The 12679-nt window shown below is 39.9% G+C and overlaps 1 protein-coding gene across 5 annotated transcripts; it reads left to right on the top strand.

Moving 5' to 3' along the window:
- The first annotated feature begins 1336 nt into the window (after positions 1 to 1336).
- On the top strand, positions 1337 to 11990 carry zc3h14 (zinc finger CCCH-type containing 14). Of its 5 annotated transcripts, none has more exons than XM_044169732.1 (17): positions 1337 to 1501; positions 1871 to 1913; positions 2015 to 2129; positions 2265 to 2305; positions 2456 to 2627; positions 2739 to 3060; positions 3245 to 3408; positions 3728 to 3828; positions 3902 to 4060; positions 4491 to 4568; positions 4827 to 4926; positions 5063 to 5268; positions 5376 to 5514; positions 5621 to 5759; positions 6207 to 6289; positions 6410 to 6514; positions 6844 to 7065. In XM_044169732.1, the coding sequence occupies exons 1-17, from the start codon at positions 1466 to 1468 to the stop codon at positions 6845 to 6847; spliced, it is 2007 nt and encodes a 668-aa protein (XP_044025667.1). In that variant the 5' UTR covers positions 1337 to 1465; the 3' UTR covers positions 6848 to 7065. The 5 variants fall into 5 exon arrangements, with proteins under 5 accessions (XP_044025667.1, XP_044025665.1, XP_044025664.1 ...); XM_044169730.1 differs by having other exon boundaries at positions 3248 to 3408; positions 4752 to 4926; XM_044169729.1 differs by having other exon boundaries at positions 1338 to 1501; positions 4752 to 4926.
- Positions 11991 to 12679: the final 689 nt, after the last annotated feature.

Here is a 12679-nt window from a genome sequence, read left to right on the forward strand (position 1 = left end):
ATCCTTCCCGTCATTGTTGGTTGGCATTGAGGGGCTGCAAAACAGGAAATAATCTCTGAGAGAAAACATAACAGCTATGAACATTCGAAAGTCAAAGACACATAAACATAAAAAAAACATATAATACATAATTTGAATGTTATTTTAAATTAAAGTTCTAACACTGATATACGTGTTTTAACAAAGCACAAGCTGGGCTGCTTCATACACTTTTTCTTTTCTTCACTATAACTTGTAACACCAATTTGTTTTACCTGCACCCTTTGAATGCCTTTTGTGTGGCCCATTAAAAACTGAAGAGATTGTCCAAGATGAGGTGCAACATTTATGATTATGTAAGTTTAACATAATAAAGACTAATATAGAAACCATAATCCTTTAGGTCTGTATTTTGAACCATAGTTTAACCAATCTGTTAAACTATGGTTGAATTCACGATTTGAATTGTCTGTCAGTGATTCCAAATTCAGGTTTCTGAATCAGTTTCGGTCATTGTTTATTGGAGTAAGTCTTCCATTACTGGAATATGTAATGTCCTCGTGTGTGTGTGTGTGTGTGTGTGTGTGTGTGTGTGTTTTAATGGTCTCTAGCGCCATCTTGTGGATATTCAGGTTTGAAGTAGTCTTATGTTTGATTTTCTTTCTACTCATTAAGAAATGTTTTTAAAAATTCCGAAAGATTCTATTTATTATCATTGCACAGTGCAACTACTGATACAAAAAGATTATTGCATATGAGTAAGATATCTTTGTTTTACTGTAATTATCACAAATGATTTCCTCATTGTGATAGTGTAGAACACACAACACATAGAAATCAGACACAAAATAGCCTACCACCTTCATACATACAACCTTGTTATTGACACTTGGTTTGTATGAAGGGAAAAACACAGCAGCAGATTTACAATACTGAAGACTGGTTGTTGTTTGATCTTTATCCCCTTCACCCGTATTTTAACTTCACTTGTTGATTAAAATCACTTATTTTGCATTGTCCATCCAGTTTTCTTTGTATTGTATTTTTTGGATCTTGTCATATATTGTTTGTCTAATTTTTGGGATGGTTTTAATCAATTTATTGTATAAGGCGTTTGTGAATTGATTTATTTTTCGATTGATTGTTACAAGCTGTGGCTCTAGTAGCCTGTTGTTGGAAGATTTGACTGAAACAGTGCATTTTTAACCAACTTACTGTAATGCTGACAGTGTGCAGGTCCTTAACACTTCCTTTTGTGATATTTTAATATTTAAAATATTCATTTATTCACTATTTAAAAGTTGAGACAATAGCCAAGAAGCATAAAGCTGCTGAAAGAAAAAAAAAACGTGGATAATTTTGTCCCTGTTCGGCTACCCTCGTCGGTCACGTGACTACACGTCATATTTGTCTCTGCTGGTTAGCGGTGAAGCTGGAAAAACAGTCGCTTCTTTTCTAACTTTTTTACAAGAATACAACGAGAAACATGGAGATCGGGACAGAGATCAGCAAGAAAATAAGAGTGAGTAACATTATTGCCTGAATATGAGTGATTTGTTCCGGACCTAACGTTAAAGCCTGGTTAAGGTTAGTGTAGCATAGATGTTGCTAGCTAACATTAACATTAGCTTGCTATCGTAATTTATTAGTCGGGCAGAATGGTAACCAGGTTTTTATTTACAAGGCCGATGAAGGGGGCAGGTTTATAGACGTTTTAGCAGCCTTTTCTTTGATTTTAAAGTAATTTCTGTAGTAACGATACGTAGTGCTACGTTGTCGGTTGTTAGGTAACTCTATATTCGCAAATGAATGATATCCGTGCAGCAAGGATGCGGTCCATTATTAGCTTCGCTAGATAATATAACCTGTACTTACTTTTGGACTGTTTCAGGCTGCCATCAAGGGCAAGCTTCAAGAGCTCGGTGCATACATTGGTAAGTGAATAAAATGCAGATATTGTAGTCAGGGACTACTGTTGCTTGGTACTCAATCAAACATTACATGCTTTATGTGTTTCCTCTCTTTACCGCTTTAGATGAAGAGCTTCCTGACTATATTATGGTGATGGTAGCAAACAAGAAAACCTCCCAACAGATGGCTGACGATCTCTCCCTTTTTCTTGGAAACAACACTATTAAATTCACAGCCTGGTACGATGAAAAAAGAAATGTATATTTCCTGTCTAATTAAATTTGCCAGTGTTTTGTACCCTTAACACTTTACAGATATTTTCAACACTACTCTATCTGTTCTTGCCATAACATGGGTTTGTTGATTGATTTTAGGCTACAGGGTGTCCTTGAGAAGTTAAGATCTGTTGCAGTCGGTAAGTCAGACTATGTTGAATGGATTCAAGATTTTCCCACTTTTTAACCAGCTGAAGTAATAACTGTTTTATACTTGCTGAATGCATGTGACCTGTAGTCTTAGTGTCTCAGACAAGCTCTTCCTCTACTTGTCTACATGGCTGTTACAGAGCCTGCATCCCTCAGACATCAGCTGCAGTCCGACAGTGGTACTGTGGCTGGGAACAGCCGATCGTCTGTAAGTGAAGACAGCAGAATAGAGGAGTCGAAGGTGCTGACTGTGTCCATCTCACACTCTGATAGGACTGAAGCACGCGTGTCCAGTTCTGCTCATGAAAGCAGGTGCCTAATGCAAAATGTGTTGACATTCACTGTTTGAATATCATTCTTAAACAGCACATATGCCAGACCCTGCAAATATAAAAGCACTTGTATACCTCTGTTTGTTATCAGGAGAGGCACCTTGGAAAAGAGTTCCTCTCGACTTACCTCCACTGTTAAGCCCCTCATGGAGCCGCTTCCCTTAGAGGCTGTTATTGACATCAAACCAGAGATGGATGATGACCTCATCGCTGAGGACCCTGTAGAAATAGGCACCAACCATGGTCAAACACGCCGCACAGCTAGTAGACCCACAGCTGAAATCTACAGACCGGGTCAGAGCAAGTTTACATCAGTAAGCTCTGCGGACATGTGTCGACCCACAGAAAGATCCTCTCACACCAGGCAGCAGGACAGCAGAAGCAGCAGAACCTCCAGAACCGGATCCAGCAAGGTACAGTGATTCCATGAGAGCATGGTCGGTCCTCTTTTCATAGAAGGATAATGTAGGACTTGATTCAGTCATAGGACTACACAAATTATATTTTGCTTATGATGCTCACTCTCTGTGGACAAAGCATCAGACAGGTGTAGGTAAGGATCCGAAATAATAATGATATTCTGCTGTCTTTGTTCAGCAGGAGGAGTTGTCACGGAAGCGTAAGGCGCCAGTAGCGAGTTCGGTGGTGCGAGTGAACCGAGTGGCAGACGAAGACAGCGACGACGTGGAAGAGGAGGATACAGGCTATGGAGGCAGAGGCCTGTCCAGTAGAGTGTCCCTACCCTCCAAACCAGAACGCAAGTCAGTGTCAACACCTCCTATGATATTTTGGAACATTATATGGTATACAGTGTCGAATTAGAGGGCAAGCCAGGATTGTAATTCACTGTTGAAAATTATGTAGCAAATATGATTTGGCCTAGGTATTTGCAATCCTAATGTGAAACTGGTCTTATTTTACACTGCAGTAGTTATCATGTAATACCTTTCACTGTCACTAAAAAGGAACAACAAAAGACAGTCCGGCATTGACTTCATCTTTCACCTGTCTCTCATCTTAAATCAGACAACTGACATTCTTTGATGGGCTTTAACAGTACTGTGGTTTCTATTGTTTCAGACCTACTCTCCCTCCAGCCAAGCAAGCCAACAGGAATCTGATACTGAAGGCCATCTCTGAGGCTCAGGACTCAATCACCAAAACTACAGCCTACCCCACAAGTATGTTTAACGTGTTACCATGAACATCTCAGTTGTCATCATCACTTTCTTACATTGACCTCTCTCCCCCCAGTACCACAGAGACAGACTGTTCCTGTGGCACCTCGTACTCGCTTGGCCAACAGTGAAGAGATGACTGCGGCCATCCAGCTGGTCCAGGAGCACCTCCACAGCCTGGCCCCCAGGGTTCAGGCCTACACCTCCACAGAGCTACCTCCTACCAGAACATCTGGTATGTGAAGCGTGTAATTACTACAGCATACAGAGTGCCTTTTTCTGAGCAGTGCTTTAAACACCCTGCCATCCAAAGGCCAGAATTACTGTTAACATACTTACTTTAGTGAGGTAAACTAATTTAAAAATGTTTTCAGTATTTAAACTCCAGAGAGTTAGATTAACCGGGAAATCTCATAATTTTTGAATATGCACGTGTAACTGATGTATGATTAGACTGTTGTGCAGTAATGCAAACAGAATGAGGCAAGAGCTACTGATTCTATCATTTCAAGTGAATTAACATCAAAAAGGTTCAGTGACATTGCAGTGTTTTTGGAGTGCTTTTTAGATTAGAAATTAGAAAAGAACTACTGGAGAAACAAAGTCTGGTCTTTTTGTTGTTGTTGTTTTGTTTCTTGATTTTTGATGTTACATTTTTGTCCCAGCTCCAGCAAGATCTTTAGCCTCACGCCTCCAGTTGGACTTACCAGAGAGCAATGATGGAGGAGAGCAGAGTGACTATGGTGAGTTTTTTTTTTTTTTTTTTTGCTCAGCTTTGCTACAATAAAAGTTTCTTTGCACAAATGTTTACTGAACTCAGAACATCTAATAGTAGTAAGTAATAATACATTTCCCAGAGGATGCCTAATGGATTGTCTTTAGTGATGCATGACACTGGTATGTCTGCGTTTGTGATGTACCTGTAGGCGGTGAGGTCACTGCAGGCGGTGAGGTCACTGCAGGCAGTGAGTCAAAGACATTTGATACCCGTTCCTTCATAGTGAGTCGACCGCAACTGCAAGAACCTCCAGCCAGAAGCCAGCAGCGCTCTCAGGTCAAACAGGAAGTCCAGCCTGCTTTGCCACGCACTGTCCAGGCCAGGTACGTATACACACACACACACACACGCATTATAAGAGTATGCGCTCAGATCTGTCCATTTATATATAAGCATAAGTGTCATTGTTGATATGTGTTTTATTTTCTCCTTTGCGCTGTGGATTTTCTCTCACACCAGTAAGGAGAGGGGTGATTCTGCCAGCCCCAAGTTCATAGTGACATTAGATGGGGTACCGAGCCCGCTGGGGAATCTTGCGGACTGTGAGATGGAGCTGGATGACGTGAGACCACCCACAAAGGTCACAGAAGCGACCGTCCACGTCAGCAGGGAGCCCAAAGTCAGCGTCCTTCACAGACTACAGGGAGCAGTCACATCATCAGAAGGTGTGGGGTCTAATTAGAACTAGAATTATTCTTTACTGTAAAATGGGATAATACTAATAATAATGTAATTTGGTCATATCCCTTAACAATCTGTCCTCTTTTGACAGATGATGTGATGGAGGTTGAGATGGCGGAGGAGGATGCCGTCCCTGTAAAGAAACAGAAGGTGATGGAGCGCTGCAAGTTCTGGCCGGTCTGTAAAAGTGGAGATGAGTGTGTGTACTATCACCCTACAACACAGTGCAAGTGAGTATTTTTGTTAATAAACCGAAGAAATGATAGTGGAGCTTTTTACCGCTCAACATTCACCAAATCATTATTTACAATTTGTATGTGTTTTGTTTTTCTGAAGGACTTTTCCCAGCTGCAAGTTTGGGGATAAATGCCTTTTTGTCCATCCTAATTGTAAGTCGACGCCAGATGTACCAAGCCAGACTGTCCCTTCACTCATGTCAGCCGCAGAAGCACAGTTGCTCCTCCGCCCAGGCCAGGTACTCTCTCATTACCTCTGTGATTCAACACACACTCTTCAGCCTCTCTCCGCCTACAACACAGTTTTGAAAACTTCCAACCTTTTTTAGTGTGATTTTCTTCAATGAGATTCTGACATTACTCATTGAGGTAGAGCCAGAGTGGACTGCAGAATGAAAATTTCAAACACAACACAGGATGGCAGTATAATTTAGCAGTAACCCAAAAAACAATGCTTTATTGTGCAGTATTGGCGCTGGTTTGCCAAAGGTGTGCTGAGGTGGGAGGCATCTGTTCTATCCCACAGTCACGGCATTGATATTTATGATCAGCTCTTTAGACAACTATGATGCACACAAAGCTTAGTAACAGTGTATTTAGAGCCCATGAATAAAACCATAAAGCAGATCTAAGCTTTATTTTAGCAGTTATCTGTAACTTGTGTCTGTACACACTTGTGTTCACAGCAGTGCAGCCAGTGCAGACAACTAGTGTGTGTCGCTACTTCCCAGATTGCAAGAAGATGGACTGTCCATTTTATCATCCCAAGGTAAAAATTCTGAATTGTTGATGTGGTGCTTTGATTCTGTAATGGTAATTTTAATGCATATGATTTGGTTCAGTGGGGAAGCAGTCTGACTTTCTAAATGTTGTTCCTCTTCATCCACAGCCTTGTCGCCACTGCGCAGTGTAAACGAGCCGGATGTACCTTCTACCATCCAACCACATCTGTGCCTCCGAGACACGCCCTGAAGTGGACAAAAACACAGAGCAGGTGAACACTTGGGGGAATAGAAAGTGAATGTCACATAATACTAAATTCCATATGGTTGAGGTTTTTAGCCCGTTGATAAAAGTATCTCCTCCTAATAGAATCTCAACTAATGTATGAGGGGTTTCACCCAATAAAACATTTTTAAAAATGTTAAATAATAGCCATGATTTAAGTAATGGCATCATCTATATCTGATTTGATAATGTAGTTAATTTCTAATTCTAATTATAAGGTATTATAAAGACATATTAAGGTTGAAACACAGCTTATAAAGAAATGCAGTTGTATTTCTGCACCTACTAAATGCTGTCTGTCTTTGTGTCTCACAGCTAATAAAGTCCAGGGAGCCTGACAGAAGTCTGATGATGTTAACGTGAAGCTGTGGAAGATGTTCTGTAACTGTGTCTGTGGATTTTCATTCTCAGATTTAACTGTTGTTTCATTTTATTTTAATGCATTGTTTGAACTGATTTTTAAGAGAACTGTTTTGTAACACAAACAGGTTTTTGCTGAAACTCTCGGAATATTAAAATACTCCGCAGTGAACTTAACATTTATCTCATCTCATTTGTTTCATGTTCTTAACAATGTGGGTTCATGGAGTTGAGATGCTGACACACACTGATGAGACCTTTTTTATGAATATACTGTATGAGTTACTTCATTTAGAAAGTCAAGATTTGCGTTTCACCTACAAACACATCCAGTGAGTGATGAATAATAAAAAAAATTGTACTTTCAGGTCAGACTCAATTTTGATGTACAAACTCCTTGGTCTCTGCTGTCTTAGTTTTGAATGTATTTATTACGAAGACAAGACAGGTACATGGAACCAAACCCCACACAACATTGGTTACATTTGCTTAAAGAAACAATCTTTCCAACTTCAGTTATACCCATGAAACATGGTGTGGAGGTGTGTGTGTCTCTTCTTAGTTATCTAGTCTCAACAATGCAAAGCCTGTCTCCAGCCTGCATCAAGAAACTGAGACACAATGTCTTATAACCTTTCTGATTGGAGAGTCTGAACCTCCTCAAATGCTTGGCAATGTAAGGGAGAGGACAGGGTCAGTTAACCATGACACTGCAAAATTACACACTGTACCTAAAAGTAATTTTTTCTAGCACAATGAGACTGTTTAAGGTGATGAGTCTTCCAACAATGCAGCTGTGCACTGTAAATGTTTCCTTCTACTAAAATGTGGAAGGAAAACTATTTACGAACAACTGTTCAAATACAGAATACAGTCCACACCTGGTAATCAGATTTAACATCAGAATCACATTTGAGTGCATTTTGTGGTGGGTTGTGTGTGTTTTTCTCTTTGTGTAACATCAAGATGGAGGTGTAAAATTGGAAAATGTTTTAGTGATATTCTGTGTGGTTATTAAATATTTTTCCATTTCTATATACCTGTCACAAATTACTGGAGACAAGAAGATGTCAGCCAGTCCTAGTTTGTGTTTTCTACAAAGTCATTTTTAAGAAGAGTTGAAGAAGCAAAAGACATTCTTCTTACCTACTTTAATAAAAAATAATGATACTACGGTTATGTTAATAAAAACATCTGTAATCTGGTTAATTTATAAATTTGCTCTGTGTACTACTAGGGAGACTGGACGGAAAATGATGGTCTTGTATGATTCTTGTAATTATTGCATTGTATCCATATGCAATTTGGATAAAAGCGTCAGCTATATAAATATAATGCAATGCAGGTACAGTTCAAACAGGCAGATCAGAACAGTACATACAGTAGATACATCAAATTAAGCTAAAATATTATGAGATATTGTCGGTGAAATGTGTGATAAACAAATAAGCACATTTTCGTCAAGTTATCTGTGATATTTTGAGGCTTATCAGCCTTTTAATGACTGCAGATGCAGGCATGTGTTCAATTCTTGTGCTGCTGGACTTAAGTGCTGATGGACTTAAGTGCTGCCTTTGACACAGTTGATCATGGCATTCTTTTAAATAGACTGAGGCACTGGGTGGGCATATCTGGCACTGCACTAGACTGGTTCTCATCTGTCCAATAGGAATTTCTGTGTCAGCATTAACAACTTTGTATCATCCTTCTCCCATATCAAGTATGGTGAGCCTCAAGGTTCAATTCTGGGACCAATACTGTTCTCCATATACATGCTTCCCTTGGGTGATGCCATCCGCAGACATGGTATTTCATTTCATTGTTATGCGGATGACACACAGTTGTACCTCCCTGTCAAGCCCACTGACCTTAGTACACTGAGTTCTCTGCAGGACTGCCTGTCTGACATAAAAAACTGGATGTCGATAAATTTTCTTCAGCTCAACTCAAATAAAACTGAAATCCTTGTTATTGGGCCCAAACACATCACTAAATAAATACTGCCATCTACTGGTAACCTGTCATAACATATCAAGCCTTTTGCAAGAAATCTTGGTACACCTCCACAGAGCTACCTCCTACCAGAACATCTGGTATGTGAAGCTTGTAATTACTACAGCATACAGAGTGCCTTTTTCTGAGCAGTGCTTTAAACACCCTGCCATCCAAAGGCCAGAATTACTGTTAACATACTTACTTTAGTGAGGTAAACTAATTTAAAAATGTTTTCAGTATTTAAACTCCAGAGAGTTAGATTAACCGGGAAATCTCATAATTTTTGAATATGCACGTGTAACTGATGTATGATTAGACTGTTGTGCAGTAATGCAAACAGAATGAGGCAAGAGCTACTGATTCTATCATTTCAAGTGAATTAACATCAAAAAGGTTCAGTGACATTGCAGTGTTTTTGGAGTGCTTTTTAGATTAGAAATTAGAAAAGAACTACTGGAGAAACAAAGTCTGGTCTTTTTGTTGTTGTTGTTTTGTTTCTTGATTTTTGATGTTACATTTTTGTCCCAGCTCCAGCAAGATCTTTAGCCTCACGCCTCCAGTTGGACTTACCAGAGAGCAATGATGGAGGAGAGCAGAGTGACTATGGTGAGTTTTTTTTTTTTTTTTTGCTCAGCTTTGCTACAATAAAAGTTTCTTTGCACAAATGTTTACTGAACTCAGAACATCTAATAGTAGTAAGTAATAATACATTTCCCAGAGGATGCCTAATGGATTGTCTTTAGTGATGCATGACACTGGTATGTCTGCGTTTGTGATGTACCTGTAGGCGGTGAGGTCACTGCAGGCGGTGAGGTCACTGCAGGCAGTGAGTCAAAGACATTTGATACCCGTTCCTTCATAGTGAGTCGACCGCAACTGCAAGAACCTCCAGCCAGAAGCCAGCAGCGCTCTCAGGTCAAACAGGAAGTCCAGCCTGCTTTGCCACGCACTGTCCAGGCCAGGTACGTATACACACACACACACACACGCATTATAAGAGTATGCGCTCAGATCTGTCCATTTATATATAAGCATAAGTGTCATTGTTGATATGTGTTTTATTTTCTCCTTTGCGCTGTGGATTTTCTCTCACACCAGTAAGGAGAGGGGTGATTCTGCCAGCCCCAAGTTCATAGTGACATTAGATGGGGTACCGAGCCCGCTGGGGAATCTTGCGGACTGTGAGATGGAGCTGGATGACGTGAGACCACCCACAAAGGTCACAGAAGCGACCGTCCACGTCAGCAGGGAGCCCAAAGTCAGCGTCCTTCACAGACTACAGGGAGCAGTCACATCATCAGAAGGTGTGGGGTCTAATTAGAACTAGAATTATTCTTTACTGTAAAATGGGATAATACTAATAATAATGTAATTTGGTCATATCCCTTAACAATCTGTCCTCTTTTGACAGATGATGTGATGGAGGTTGAGATGGCGGAGGAGGATGCCGTCCTGTAAAGAAACAGAAGGTGATGGAGCGCTGCAAGTTCTGGCCGGTCTGTAAAAGTGGAGATGAGTGTGTGTACTATCACCCTACAACACAGTGCAAGTGAGTATTTTTGTTAATAAACCGAAGAAATGATAGTGGAGCTTTTTACCGCTCAACATTCACCAAATCATTATTTACAATTTGTATGTGTTTTGTTTTTCTGAAGGACTTTTCCCAGCTGCAAGTTTGGGGATAAATGCCTTTTTGTCCATCCTAATTGTAAGTACGACGCCAGATGTACCAAGCCAGACTGTCCCTTCACTCATGTCAGCCGCAGAAGCACAGTTGCTCCTCCGCCCAGGCCAGGTACTCTCTCATTACCTCTGTGATTCAACACACACTCTTCAGCCTCTCTCCGCCTACAACACAGTTTTGAAAACTGCCAACCTTTTTTAGTGTGATTTTCTTCAATGAGATTCTGACATTACTCATTGAGGTAGAGCCAGAGTGGACTGCAGAATGAAAATTTCAAACACAACACAGGATGGCAGTATAATTTAGCAGTAACCCAAAAAACAATGCTTTATTGTGCAGTATTGGCGCTGGTTTGCCAAAGGTGTGCTGAGGTGGGAGGCATCTGTTCTATCCCACAGTCACGGCATTGATATTTATGATCAGCTCTTTAGACAACTATGATGCACACAAAGCTTAGTAACAGTGTATTTAGAGCCCATGAATAAAACCATAAAGCAGATCTAAGCTTTATTTTAGCAGTTATCTGTAACTTGTGTCTGTACACACTTGTGTTCACAGCAGTGCAGCCAGTGCAGACAACTAGTGTGTGTCGCTACTTCCCAGATTGCAAGAAGATGGACTGTCCATTTTATCATCCCAAGGTAAAAAATTCTGAATTGTTGATGTGGTGCTTTGATTCTGTAATGGTAATTTTAATGCATATGATTTGGTTCAGTGGGGAAGTGCAGTCTGACTTTCTAAATGTTGTTCCTCTTCATCCACAGCCTTGTCGCTTCGCTGCGCAGTGTAAACGAGCCGGATGTACCTTCTACCATCCAACCACATCTGTGCCTCCGAGACACGCCCTGAAGTGGACAAAAACACAGAGCAGGTGAACACTTGGGGGGGAATAGAAAGTGAATGTCACATAATACTAAATTCCATATGGTTGAGGTTTTTAGCCCGTTGATAAAAGTATCTCCTCCTAATAGAATCTCAACTAATGTATGAGGGGTTTCACCCAATAAAACATTTTTAAAAATGTTAAATAATAGCCATGATTTAAGTAATGGCATCATCTATATCTGATTTGATAATGTAGTTAATTTCTAATTCTAATTATAAGGTATTATAAAGACATATTAAGGTTGAAACACAGCTTATAAAGAAATGCAGTTGTATTTCTGCACCTACTAAATGCTGTCTGTCTTTGTGTCTCACAGCTAATAAAGTCCAGGAGCCTGACAGAAGTCTGATGATGTTAACGTGAAGCTGTGGAAGATGTTCTGTAACTGTGTCTGTGGATTTTCATTCTCAGATTTAACTGTTGTTTCATTTTATTTTAATGCATTGTTTGAACTGATTTTTAAGAGAACTGTTTTGTAACACAAACAGGTTTTTGCTGAAACTCTCGGAATATTAAAATACTCCGCAGTGAACTTAACATTTATCTCATCTCATTTGTTTCATGTTCTTAACAATGTGGGTTCATGGAGTTGAGATGCTGACACACACTGATGAGACCTTTTTTATGAATATACTGTATGAGTTACTTCATTTAGAAAGTCAAGATTTGCGTTTCACCTACAAACACATCCAGTGAGTGATGAATAATAAAAAAAATTGTACTTTCAGGTCAGACTCAATTTTGATGTACAAACTCCTTGGTCTCTGCTGTCTTAGTTTTGAATGTATTTATTACGAAGACAAGACAGGTACATGGAACCAAACCCCACACAACATTGGTTACATTTGCTTAAAGAAACAATCTTTCCAACTTCAGTTATACCCATGAAACATGGTGTGGAGGTGTGTGTGTCTCTTCTTAGTTATCTAGTCTCAACAATGCAAAGCCTGTCTCCAGCCTGCATCAAGAAACTGAGACACAATGTCTTATAACCTTTCTGATTGGAGAGTCTGAACCTCCTCAAATGCTTGGCAATGTAAGGGAGAGGACAGGGTCAGTTAACCATGACACTGCAAAATTACACACTGTACCTAAAAGTAATTTTTTCTAGCACAATGAGACTGTTTAAGGTGATGAGTCTTCCAACAATGCAGCTGTGCACTGTAAATGTTTCCTTCTACTAAAATGTGGAAGGAAAACTATTTACGAACAACTGTTCAAATACA

This window comes from Siniperca chuatsi, linkage group LG16 (assembly GCF_020085105.1).
Source record: "Siniperca chuatsi isolate FFG_IHB_CAS linkage group LG16, ASM2008510v1, whole genome shotgun sequence".
In the NCBI taxonomy this organism is placed as follows: domain Eukaryota; kingdom Metazoa; phylum Chordata; class Actinopteri; order Centrarchiformes; family Sinipercidae; genus Siniperca; species Siniperca chuatsi.

What these genes read in the sequence shown, in the direction of transcription:
- zc3h14 (XM_044169728.1), top strand. Translation starts at nt 1,466, where the DNA reads ATGGAGATCGGGACAGAGATCAGCAAGAAAATAAGA. An exon ending in GTTAAGATCTGTTGCAGTCG is followed by an intron (nt 2,306 to 2,455) that starts GTAAGTCAGACT and finishes TGGCTGTTACAG; the next exon opens with AGCCTGCATCCCTCAGACAT. An exon ending in CACCCTACAACACAGTGCAA is followed by an intron (nt 5,515 to 10,538) that starts GTGAGTATTTTT and finishes GTTTTTCTGAAG; the next exon opens with GACTTTTCCCAGCTGCAAGT.